The following is a 13207-nucleotide window of genomic DNA, read 5'->3' as shown; positions in this document are numbered from 1 at the left end:
TCGTTACATGAAAGTCTACCATGCGGGCAAAGTGTTGGATAGGACAAGCACTCTCATGACTGCTGGTGGGAATGGAGATTGGTATGGCCTTTCCAGAAAGCAGTTTGGCAATTTGTGGTAAGAGTATTTTTTAAAAGGTCCTGTTTTTGAGCCAGTAATTCTGGGTGTCTGTCCTGAAGAAAGAATTTGATGCCTGCAGAGAGATTAGTCCATAAAGTCATTAATCCCCCTTATGCTTTTATCAGCAGTCCTGTCAGATGCAAAAAAATGTATCTAAGAGGTGTGAAAGGAAACTCACCAAAGTGTTGCCTCAAAGGATGCAGGTCCCAGCGTTACAAGGCAGAACATGGTGTAATCAAAGGAAAAGCAATTGATGGGCAGTTAGCCTGACCCCACGGCTACGTACTTTCCTCATTAAACAGATCATATCTGGTTCTTTGCAGAAAAAGCAAAGTTCAGAGGCTATGACCCTGATTTCCTACAGAACCAGGGTGGAGTCCCGCCTGTATCACTGAGGACAGGAGACACTGTGCCCTTACTGCTCTCCCATTTTCTCTTGCAGACGTTGTACCAATCCTGACGTCAACTGTGATTGAGTGCCACAGGGCAGGCCTGAAGAACTCTGCTTTCAGCTTCGCAGCTATGTTGATGAGGCCTGAATACCGCAGCAAAATAGATGCCAAATACAAAAAGAAGATCGAGGGAATGGTCAGGTAGGCAGAGACAGCTATTTCGCTATCTAATCACATTTCTCAAAGGCATTTCCCAAAATGTAGCTGCCAATGTGCGGGTTCAATAAGAAAACAGCAGGGGGCCAGGTGCAGTGGCTCACGCCTATAATCCCAACACTTTGGGAGGCTGAGGTGGACGAGTCACTTGAGGTCAGGAGTTCAAGACCAGCCTGGCCAATATGATGAAACCCCATCTCTACTAAAAATACAAAAATTGGCTGGGCCTGGTGGCGCACACCTGTAGTCCCAGCTACTCAGGAGGCTGGGGCAGGAGAATCACTTGAACCTTGGAGGCAGAGGTTGCAGTGAGCCGAGATTGTGCTGTTGCACTCCAGCCTGGGCAACAGAGTGAGACTCCATGTCAAAAAAAAAAAAAGGTGGGCATATATAGCAATTAGGATTGTATTCAGCTCCAAGCAGCAGAAAACCTAACAGCAGCTTGACCAAGTCAGTATTTATTTGACTCATATGCAAGGCATCACAGTCCAGGGCTGGTGTCACTGTGCCTTGATGCCACCAGACCCAGATGCCCCTGTCTTCCAGCTTTGCCATCCATAGCATAGAGGTTTCCTTCTCATGGTGGCAAGACATCTGCCACACCCCCAGACATCACGTCTTCGTTCCAGGCAGGAAGAAGTAGGGAAATGAGAAGTCAGGGGGATCTTCTCCTTTTTGCTCAGGAAGGTACCATCCTCAGGACCTTCAATTTTCACCTCTGTGGCCAGTACTCTGCCTCACAGGACTTAAGGCTGCTAAGTGGAAACAAAGTTCTGCTGGCAAGGAGATGGAGAGAAGCAGCGAACTTCGTCTGCCAAAGAGGGATAGAAAATCATGGGCATTCTCAGTGTGAGGAACTTCCTGCTCACTGGGCCCACTGCCAGTGGAGACCCCATTTCCAAATCCTGTGCAGCCCCAAAGCCCTTAGGCACGTCCTCGCTTCAGAAAGCGTCAGTAGCCTGGTTTTTCTAAAGGGAAACTAGGAAAAAGTAGCCCTTGCATTTGGAAAAGAAAAAAGTCATTGCAGTCATGGAGTAATTCTAAACAACCACTTATTCAGAGGAGTGATGACATTTGGGGTTCCTGTTCATTACATTATGATGAGACCCAGGTCCCTGAGTCTTGACCCAGACCTTAGCCCAGGGAGATGACTGGATTGGTAATGACAAATGGAAGCAAATGACACTTCACTGGTAGCTGGACTTGGGAGCCACCCTCATGGCAGAGAGCTCTAAGGTAGATAGGAGTACGTGGAATACTCCTTTTTTTAAGCCTAAGTAGCTTCAGACCAAATCACTGTGACCCAAAATACCTGCTAGCATGGAGAATGGGGTGGGGAGAAGGTAACTAGAAAATGCAAGATCATATTTACCCCCACAGCATAGAATCACACTAGCTGAGGCTCTGGCTGGGAGGAGATGCTAGTCATTTTCTCCCCATGCACAAATGGTTTATAGCTGTGTGGTCCAATATGGTATCTGCTAGCCATGTGTGGCTATTTAAATTTAGTTAAAATGGAATAAAAGTTAAAACTTAGTTTTTCACACTACCCGTATTTCAAGTGTTCAAATGTGGCTTATGGCTACCATATTAGACAGCACAGAATCTGAACATTTCCATTGTCACAGACAGTTCTATTGGACAGTGCTGGTATAGCTTTTACCACTTCTGTTACACAAAAGAGAGAGACAGAGGACAAATACCAAGCTCACCACTCCAGTAGCACAGGAAGAGAGAAGACCACAAGACCTACCCGTGCTTTCTGCCGTTGAATGTGCTATGAACTCCGGTTCCCAAAGGTGGCCCATGTAACACCCTAGAACCTAACCAATCCTAAGTACTCTTCCTCCTCCCTGGAGTGAATCAAGGGCTGGTGTGAGCTTGTAGGTATCTCTCTAAGCCCAGAGTCTGACTATGAAGTAGGTGTGTCATGTGTCCCTGGTTTTCCAAATATGCTTTCTCTTTGCCATCCCCGGTACATGAATAAAACGGTATTTTTAATTGACGTGATTCTTCCTCACAGGAGACCTGATACATCTGAGATAGAAGAGGCCACTACTCCATGTCCATTCTGCAAATTTCTTCTCCCAGAGTGTGAACTCCTCTGTCCTGGATGTAAAAACAATATCCCATATTGCATTGCAACAGTGAGTTCCTTTATAGTAATTTCCCTTTCTTTGCATATATATTTGTAACCCATTTGAATACTTGATGTATGTCAATATTTTCTTCACTTTTAAAATAATCTTATCCCTCAAATTTCCTGCAACATCTGGCATTTTATTTCGTGGTCAATACAGTTAAAGGTGATATTCAAAGCAAATAATAATAGTGGAGGCACTATCACTGCAGGGCTGAATAGCACAGACTCGGGGATCACACTGTCCCAGGCTCAATCCTCTGCAGCAACACCAACCACAGACTGATGAGCTAACATGTGAAGCCTTGGTGGCATCCTGGCAGGCTGCAGCACTTAATAAGCAGTAGTTTTTATTATTGTAATATTGAGACTTAGTGTCAGAGAACTTTAACATATCAGTTTATTTGTAATTCACTGGACTAATTTAAGCTTTATTTTAAAGAAAAATTCAGGTAATGATATCACAAAATTGAAGATTATTCTTCCTTTAAACATGAATCTGATAAGCAAAAACCTAACTTTAGTCCTTTTAATGTCATCTGTTACCCACCTGTGTGAAATAGCAATGATTTTATAATTTAGAGGTCTGACTTATAACTGGAGTTCAATTATTATAATTGAATAACAGGCAGGGCGCAGTGGCTCACACTTGTAATCCTAACACTTTGGGAGGCCGAGGCGGGTGGATCACTTGAGGTCAAGAGTTCAAGACCAGCCTGGCCAACATGGTAAAACCCCGTCTCTACTAAAAACACGAAAATTAGCCGGGCGTGGTGGCATGCGCCTGTAGTCCCAGCTGCTTGGGAGTCTGAGGCAGAAGAATCGCTTGAATCCAGGAGGTGGAGGTTGCAGTGAGCTGAGATCGCACCACTGCACTCCAGCCTGGTCAACAAAGCAAGATTCTGTCTCAAAAAAAAAAAAAAATGAATAACGGTGGGAGTTTTTAAAGCAAAGATGAATTTAACTCTTAAACATACCGTTTCCAGGGTCGACACATGTTGAAAGATGACTGGACAGTGTGTCCACATTGTGACTTCCCTGCTCTGTACTCAGAATTGAAGATGTAAGTGTGCATTATGTCACCCCGTCTCACAGATTTGTCCAGACACAGGCCTTTCATTCTACTTCTTTTGTTCTGAAGCATCCTTCTGTTTATTTGTGTTCCTAAGGATCTCTAAAGACTCGAATTGTCTTTGAGAATATTATCCTTAAAGAGGATCTTGCATGAGACTGAATAGTTCTGATTCTCAAATTGCATGGTGGACATGTATTAGGAGGTGTAGACAGAAAGTAGTTGTCTTTCTCATTAGAGTAACCCAAAGCTAAAGGAATGTTACATATTTAATTTACTCTGTCTTTCCCTCCCCTAATCAGCATGCTAAACACTGAAAGCACATGTCCTATGTGTTCAGAAAGATTAAACGCTGCTCAACTGAAAAAGATTTCAGACTGTACCCAGTACCTGCGAACGGAGGAGGAACTGTGAGCGGCATGTGCAGGTGAGTGGCAGAGCACCCACGTGCCTTCTGGGCGCGAGGGTCCACAGCATGCATGCAGCTTTTTTTTTTTTTTTTTTTTTTTGAGACAGAGTCTCGCTCTGTCTCCCAGGCTGGAGTGTAGTGGCCGGATCTCGGCTCACTGCAAGCTCTGCCTCCCGGGTTTACGCCATTCTCCTGCCTCAGCCTCCCAAGTAGCTGGGACTACAGGCACCCGCCAGCTCGCCTGGCTAGTTTTTTAATATTTTTTAGTAGAGACGGGGTTTCACCATGTTAGCCAGGATGGTCTCGATCTCCTGACCTTGTGATCCACCCGTCTCGGCCTCCCAAAGTGCTGGGATTACAGGCTTGAGCCACCGCGCCCGGTCGCATGCAGCTTTTTACTGTGTATCGGTATCAACTCCTTTTAGTGCATCATGGAACTTGCCAGATTTGAACAATCTGACAACCACATTTGATGTGTTTTTTTTAATGCTAAAACGCAGGCATTATCATCTCCATACAAAGGTGGTTTGGCCAAGCAGCATTATTCGGACTAGACAGATTTTTTCAAATCTCACAGGGGTCTTTTTAATCACACCATTAAAACTAGAGTCAGCTAATAAAAGTTTTTTTTTTGTTTTGTTTTGTTTTTGTTTTTGTTTTTTAGGGTCTGTGATATAATTCAGGAGAATATATTGTAAAAATGTTGGCTTCCAGAGATTTGGAAATAATCTCCATTTCTTTTTCTTTCCAAGTCCCATTTTTGTCACATGGAAGCTGCACATATTCCTTCTACTTCATTCCATTGGAAGCACTTACTCGTGGCCACACATACTGCAGAGGAAGACAGGGAAATGTAGTTTTTAATTGAGAAGCCAAAAGCCCTGCCAAAGCTCAGGATATTCTTTTACCAAAGGGAGAAGTGAAAGTAATTCACCTCTGACACGGCATCTCACACTTAGCCTGGTTAAACAGGAGTCGAGGCTCCCCCAACAACCTCTCTGTTTTCCCTTCCTCAGGAAGCGGCAGCTCCATCCAACCAGCTGGACAGGACAGAAACCCTACATGTTATCTAGATTCCTGTCACCCTTAGCCCCCATGAGCAAGGGCTTTCAGGCTATCTCCAGTATATCTGGTTCATGGTTCTCTTGGCTTTTTATTGCACCTACAAGAACCTCCAAGGCTGTCCATGAACAGGCCCAACCTCCTCCTCCTGCCTCAGGTCTGATTACTCACCATGTTGCAGCCCCACTGGCCTTCTTGCCCTTCCCTGACCACTCCAAAATGTTTTCCACAGCAATTGCACTCTCTTACATTCCCACCAGCTGCACACAAGCGTTCGTCCCTCCACTCCACATCCCTGCCAACAGCTGTTGTCTGCCTTTTTTTTTTTTTTTTAGACAGAGTCTTGCTCTGTTGCCCAGGCTAGAGTGCAGTGGCATGATCTCGGCTCACTGCAACCTCCGCCTCCCAGATTCTGGTGATTCTCATGCCTCAGCCCCTGAGTAGCTAGGACTACAGGCATGTGCCACCACGCTCGGCTAACTTTTGTATTTTTAGTAGAGACGGGTGGGTTTCACCATGTTGGCCAGGCTGGTCTCGAACTCCTGACTTCATGTGATTCGCCAGCCTCAGCCTCCCAAAGTGCTGGGATTACAGGCATGAGCCACCACACCCAGCTGGGTGTTTGTCTTTTTATTGTTCAGTTCTAAGAGTTCTTTATATGTTCTAGATACAAGTTCTGTATCATATATATGATTTGGAAGTATTTTCTTGTGGGGTTTTTTTTCCCCTTAATAGAGGCAGGGTCTTGCCACATTGTGCAGGTTGGTCTCGAACTCCTGGGCTCAAACAATCCTCCTACCTCGGCCTCCCAAAGTGCTGGGACTACAGGCATGAGCCACCGTGCTCGACCTTGATAGCATTGTTTCATGCACAAGTATTTTATTTTGATGAAGTCCAATTTATCTGTTTGGTTCCCCTGCCCCTTTGGTTGCTTATGCTTTTGGTATTGTATCAAAAACCATTGCCAGGCTGGGCACAGTGGCTCATGCTTATAATCCCAGTGCTTTGGAAGGCCAAAGTGGTAGGATCACTTGAGCTCAGAAGTTCGAGACCACCCTGGGCAACATAGTAAAACAGTGTCCCTACAAAAATAAAGTAAAATAATTAGCCAGGTATGGTAGCATACACCTGTAGTCCCCGTTGCTTGGGAGGCTGAGGCAGGAGATCACTTGAGCCCAGGAGGCTGAGGCTGAAGTGAGCTGTGATCAAGCCACTGTACTCCAGCCTGGGCAACAGACTGAGCGAGCCCCTTTGTCTCGAAAAACCAACCAGCCAATCAACTATTGTGTAAACTGGGCACAGTGGCATGCACCTGTTATCCCAGCTACTCAGGAGGCTGAGTCAGGATTGCTTGAGTCCAGGAGTTCAAGACCAGCCTAGGCAACATAGCAAGACCCCATCTCCAAATGAAAACAGTGCCTGCTCCAAGGTCATGAAGATTTGCACCTGTTTGCTTCTAGGAGTTTTGTAGTTATTACTCTTACATTTAGGTCTTTGATCCACTTAGTTTTTGTGTCTGGTGTGAGATAGGGATCCAGCTTCCTTCTTTTGCATGTAGATATCCAGGTGACCTGGCAGAATTTGCTGAAAAGACAAATTTTCCTCATTGACACTGGATTATTGTCTATTTGAGTTGTAAGTTTTTTGTGTATGTATTCTAGATACAAGTTCTTTGTCACATATATTTTGCAAATATTACACGCTGTGGCTTCCCATTTATTTTTCTGAATGGTGTCTTTTGATGAGCAGGTTTTGATTTTGATGAATTATAATTCATTAATTTTTAAATTTAAAATTTTATGGTTATTGCCTTCTTTGTCCTAAATATATATGTGTGTTTTTATATATATATATATTGCCTACTAACAAGTCAGAAACATTTTCCTGTTTTCTTCTAGAAGCTCTAGATCTGCAATTTATCTTGAAATAATTTTTGTTTCCAGTGTGAGGAAGGGCTGGATTTTCTTCCCCTCAAATGGATATAAAATGTGGGCCTATTTCTGGACCCTCTCTTCTTTGGCATTGATGTGCTTCTCCCTTATTTTAATACTACACTATTTTGATTACTGTGGCTTTATAGAATCTCTTAAAGTCAGGTATTGTGGACCCTCCAATTTGTCATGTTTTTTTCCAAGATTGTTTTGGCTGTTATTCTTTTTATCTTTGTAGACAATTTTAGACTCAGTTTCTCAAATTCTGTTTTATAAACCTGCTCAAATTGTGATTGGGACTTGTATTAATTTTGTTGCTATATAACAAATTATCACAAATTTAGCATCTTAAAATAACACACATTTATTATCTCACAATTTCTATGGTTATGGGTCAGTAGTCTAGGTATGGCTTAGCTGGGTCTTCTCTTCAGGGTCTCACAAGGCTATAATCATAGTGTTGGTTGGAGCTGCAATCTTATCTGAAGTCTTTTTCTAGTCTGTTGGGTTTTGTTTTCTTTGGGGACGGTGGGGGAAGATTCTGATCTTTATGGTCAGAGGACTGAAGCCCTTAGCTCCTACAGGCAGTTTCCTGACATGTGACCCTCCCCACAACATGAAACTGCTTCAAGTCCAGTGTAAGATCATATCTCATATTTACAATCTCTCCCTTCAGGGAAAGTCTGGACCCTATTATAAAGGGTTCACCTGATTAGTGAAGCCCAACACAGACTCTCTTTTGATTAATTCAGAGTCCATTGATTGGGACCTTAACTACATCTGCAAAATTCCTTCCTCTCTATCATATAATTAAACCTAATATGGTTATTATCACATCATATCACAAGCCCTGCCCACACTCAAGAGGAAGGTATTACACAGGATAAGTATCACTGGGTGTGGGAAATTTAGGGACAATCCTAGAATTCTGCCTATCACAACAGTTACATTGATTCTGTAGATCATTTTGAGAACTGACATCTTTAACAACAGTCTGCCAGTCTATGAATATGGTATATCTCTACATTTATTTAGATCTTTTTCAATTACTCATCACTATTTTGCAGGGTTTTTTGTTTTTGAGATGGAGTTTCAACTCATCACCCAGGCCAGAGTGCAATGGTGCAATCTCGGCTCACTGCAACCTCTGCCTCCCGGGTTCAAGCCATTCTCCTGCCTCAGCCCCTCGAGTAGCTAGGATTACAGGTGCCCATCACCACGTCCAGCTAATTTTTGTATTTTTAGTAGAGACGGGGTTTCACCACGTTGGCCAGGCTAGTCTGGAACTCCTGACCTCAGGTGATCCACCCGCCTCAGCCTCCCAAAGTGCTGGGATTACAGGTGTGAGCCACCGTGCCCGGCCTATTTTGCAGTTTTGAATAAAGAAGTCTTTCGTGTCTTTTGTTAAATTTATTTCTAAATAATTTGGGGAGATTTTAATACTAAATGAAATTTAATTTTTTTCATTTCCTAATTGTTTACATAGGAAAGTGCAATTAATTTTTATATATTGACCTTGCATCCTGTAACCTTTCTAAATTGACTTATGTCTAGTAGTTGTACTGTAGAATCCTTCAGATTTTCTGTGTAGTCATTTACAAATAAACAAAAAAATTACTTATCTTTCCAATCTTTATAACTTTTATTTTTCTTCTCATATGCACTGGCTAGGACCTCCTCTACAATGTTGTATAATAGTAGAGTCAACATCCTTGTCTTGTTCTCAGTGTTGGGGGAAGGCATTTAGTATTTCACTATCGTGATGTAAGGTTTTTCAGAGAGTCTCCTAACAAATTGTGGAAGTTTCCTTCTAGTTTACTAGGTGACAGATTTTGTCAAATGCTTTTTTCCTATCAATTGAGATTATATGGCTTTTCCCCTTTAATGGTAAGTTATATTTATTTTATATGGTGAGTTATATTTAACTTTTATATATGTTATATATATAACATATATATAACATTTATATGGTATATGGTAAGTTATATTTATGTGGTAAGTTATATTTATATGGTAAGTTATATTGATTTTCAAGTGTGAAAGCCAACTTTTATTCTGGAGATAAACTCACTTGATCATGATGTATTATCCTAATGCTGGATTATTCTGCTAATATATTGAGAATATTGTGTCTGTGTTCATGAGGGATACTGGTCTGCAGTTTTCCTCTGTTGTGATTTTTTTTTTTTCCCGAGTGTTATAAGGCTGAATTTAGGTCTACAATTTTGTTACTTGTTTATTTGTCCTATCCACTTTTTGTTCAGTTCCTCTTGTCTTGCCTTCTATTTGACTAAATATATTTTCATATTTCATTTGATTCTTCTATTGACTTTTTACCTATGTCTTTGCAAAATTTTGTACTTGATTAATATCCTATTTTTTATATATATACACACACACACAAATATACATATGTACACATTCTAAATCCTGTAATACAATGATATAATTTTTCTTTAGTTGTGTCTTTTTAAAGGAAATTATAAAGAAAAAACTACAGTGTAGCTTTAAATTTACCCACATTTATAATTTCCATGTTATTCTTGCCTGAATCCAAGTTTCCATATGGTATTATTTCCTTTCAGCCTGAAGTACTTCCTTTGACATTTCTTACACGTACAGGTTTGCTGGTGACTTCTTCTCTGTTTTTATTTTCCTTCATTTTTGAGGGTATTTTAGCTTGATATGCAATTCTGAGGTTTTCTTAAAGCACTTTCACGATTGTCTCCAATATCAAACTTCATTGTTCCCTTGAGTTTACTGGTTTCTTTCTGGCTACATTCAAGGCATTCTTTATTTTTGGTTTCCAGAATTTTGACTATACTTGCCTGGGTGTGGTTTTTAAATTTTTTTAACTTAGGATTTCCTAGAATTCTTGAATCTGTATGTTTATATTTTTCCCTCAATTCGGACATTTTTGAGCCATTATTTCTTCCAATACTTTTTCTATCCCTTTCTATCTTCTCATTCTGGAACTCCAGTAATATCTGTGACTACTTGATATCTAAAGTCACTAAAGTTCTTTCCTCTTTTTTCTCTGTTCATATTGGATAGTTTTGATCTCTATTCTAGCTCACTGACCTTCTAATTTTTTTTTTTTTTTTTTTTTGAGACGGGGTCTCCCTCTGTTGCCTGGGCTGGGGTGCAGGGCCACAATAATCGTTCACTGCAGCCTCAAACTCCTGGGCTCAAATGACCTTCCTGCCTCAGCCTTCCAGGTAGCTAGGACTACAGGCACGTACCACCTTTTTTTTTTTTTTTAAAGAGGTGGGGTCTCACTATGTTGCCCAGGCTGGTCTTGAACTCCTGGACTCAAGTGATCCTCTCACCTCAGCCTCCCAAAGTGTTGGGATTACAGGTGTGAGCGACCATTCCTGGCCTTCTAAAGACAAAAAAAAATTCAGATTTTGTCGCAAGTTTCTAACTGTTATCTATGGGAAGATTAAACTGCAAGTGGAACCTTGTATTTTTAAAAAACGTCCACAGAACCTCTCCACACACTATCACGGCATTGGATAATGCTTTACAGAAAACTTCAAGGAACCAGACCATGGTACATCATAGCTCCTTGCAGATATGTCTTCGCTGAGTTATGATTGTGCACTGTCCTTCAAATACGTCACTATAGCCAGGCGCAGAGCCTGTGCCCCAGTCCCAGATACTCAGGAGGCTGAGGCGTGAGGATCACTTGAGCCCAGGAGTTCAGGGCTCTAGGAGACTATGATCATGCCTATGAAGAGCCACAGTAATCCAGCCTGGGCAATGCAACAAGACCCCATCTCCTAGGGGAAAAAAAAAAAAACCACACACACACACACACACACAGTCACTGTAAGCATCCTTATACAGTGAATACTGGTTGAAGCTGTTGTTCACTGGCTTTTAAACAAATATAACTTTCAGGAAAATTTTTCCTACAAATTAATTTCTGAGCACTTTGCATTCGTTCTTCCCAGTGAGGTGGCTGTTATCAGCATCCTTCCTTCATTACAAAGGCTCAAGAGCTTGCCCACACAATTTGAGTCAGTTGGCAAGGCTAGTACCGAAACTTGATGCAGATTACAGGCTGGAGATTTCCAACTTGAATGTTTCCTGTTCCACATTCTAGAAACGGGCAAAAAATTCTTTTCAGTATGTTTGGCTTTATTACTAAATGCTAGCCATTATTTGAAACCCTTCTAGAAGCATGTGTTCTCTTTGTCCCTTCTAGATACAATGCTCCTGAGAAGACAGCATTTTCCACAGGAGGCTGTTTCCTCCCCTGGTGGATTTAAGAGACGGTCCTTTCTGGATACAGAGAAATGAACCAACAGTGACCTCTCCAGGTCGGCACTTCCCACTTCTGTACAGTGGCAAAACGATGATGGGTAACCTTGCTGTTTATTGTACTTTGTATATTTCCTCTTCAAAGTCTTACACACTCTATCCTCTGCACTGTTAATAGTAACCTATGACATAATTGTAAATATTCAGCTTTTTGATAACTTTTGTACTTTGAAATACTTTAAAATAAAATTGTTGACTAGATATTTTATCTAGATAATCAAATATCTAATCATTTGTGACGTTTTCCTGGATTTGGAGACAGAAAAAGAGATAAAGGTAGCTCTGAAGCACATTGTCAAGTTTGGGCAACACAGATGTGAACAGTGTAAAAAGCTTGAAATGAGAAGTTTATACAAATCACAGCAAGCAGAATCAGCCCAGAAGCAATTAATTAGGAAATCAAAATTTAGGAAATTAGGAAAACCAGTCTTGTAAAGAATGAATGAAACTATCAGCTTATATCTGCCAAATCATTCTACTGCATACTACAGAATTCCCATCACAAAATTAAGTCATTTGACTACCCCTGAAAACATACATTATTTGGAATCTTCTCTGAGACTGCGTAAAGGTTCTTTCCCCATATCACACATACAGCACACACCATCAGTACACACACACTCTCTCTCTCTCTCCAAGGGAGTCCATACTTTTCCCACATCAGTACATGCTTCCTAGGCCATCCAAGGCCAGTCACCAAAGTGAGCAGCTGACAGAAATGAGTCAGGGGGTCAACTGTGAATGAATCCGATGATATTTTACAGTATGGCCCCAGCAACCTGAGCATTACAGTGGTACCCAGGGGCCTAAGCTAAGGCCCAAGGTGCCAGTAATGTTGTATAGCATCCAAGTATCCCACCTGCATGATGCCTCCAGCTTTAGGACCTGTCCTTCCCTCCCAATGACCAGCCAGAGAACAGGCCAGAGGCCTTGGCTTTACTAAGTGGTACAAAGTTATTATCATAAAACCTACCCACAGTCCCCTGCTTCCTCTAATATGCCTGGAGGTATATTGTAAGGCTGTAGAAATAAGAACCACAGGCACCTAGGACTGTGAGGGTGGGTAGATTCTACTTTGGGAGTTACAGGCCTTAGACTTTCACCCATGAGCATACTCATACTGGAGCTTGTTTAGGAAGCCACTCAACCTAGTACAAATAATCTACCCCGTCAATAACATTAAGAGATCAAACCATGGTGCTACATAACTGCCAACATTTAACAAGATGAAGGATAAAGCTGAATGATTTGTAAGTAACAAAATGGCTGTGCAAGTTTGTTACATATGTATACATGTGCCATATTGGTGTGCTGCACCCATTCACTCGTCATTTACATTAGGTATATCTCCTAATGCTATCCCTCTGCCCTACCCCCTCCCCACAATAGGACCCGGTGTGTGATGTTCCCCTTCCTGTGTCCAAGTGATCTCATTGTTCAATTCCCACCTATGAGTGAGAGCATGCAGTATTTGGTTTTCTGTTCTGGCGATGGTTTGCTGAGAATGATGGTTTCTAGCTGCATCCACGTCCCTACAAA

The 13207-nt window shown here is 41.8% G+C and overlaps 1 protein-coding gene across 6 annotated transcripts in view; it reads left to right on the top strand.

Moving 5' to 3' along the window:
• WDR19 (WD repeat domain 19) overlaps nt 1–11876 on the top strand; it is a 94368-nt gene extending 82492 nt beyond the window's left edge. For 5 of the 6 annotated variants that reach the window (XM_003898587.3, XM_021938364.2, XM_009206679.3 and 2 more), the window contains 5 exons: nt 563–713; nt 2752–2875; nt 3855–3931; nt 4243–4367; nt 11553–11876. In XM_003898587.3, the coding sequence (XP_003898636.2) occupies nt 563–713; nt 2752–2875; nt 3855–3931; nt 4243–4354 (464 nt within the window). In that variant the 3' untranslated portion in view covers nt 4355–4367; nt 11553–11876. Of the gene's footprint in view, nt 1–562; nt 714–2751; nt 2876–3854; nt 3932–4242; nt 4368–11552 lie in introns of those variants that run through there. The other variant, XR_646876.3, reaches the window with a different exon arrangement.
• Nucleotides 11877–13207: the final 1331 nt, after the last annotated feature.

The sequence above is a fragment of the Papio anubis genome, chromosome 3 (genome assembly GCF_008728515.1).
Source record: "Papio anubis isolate 15944 chromosome 3, Panubis1.0, whole genome shotgun sequence".
NCBI classification, from domain to species: domain Eukaryota; kingdom Metazoa; phylum Chordata; class Mammalia; order Primates; family Cercopithecidae; genus Papio; species Papio anubis.
The sequence above is the reverse complement of the archived record's forward strand: the minus strand, read 5'-3'. Positions and strand labels throughout refer to the sequence as shown.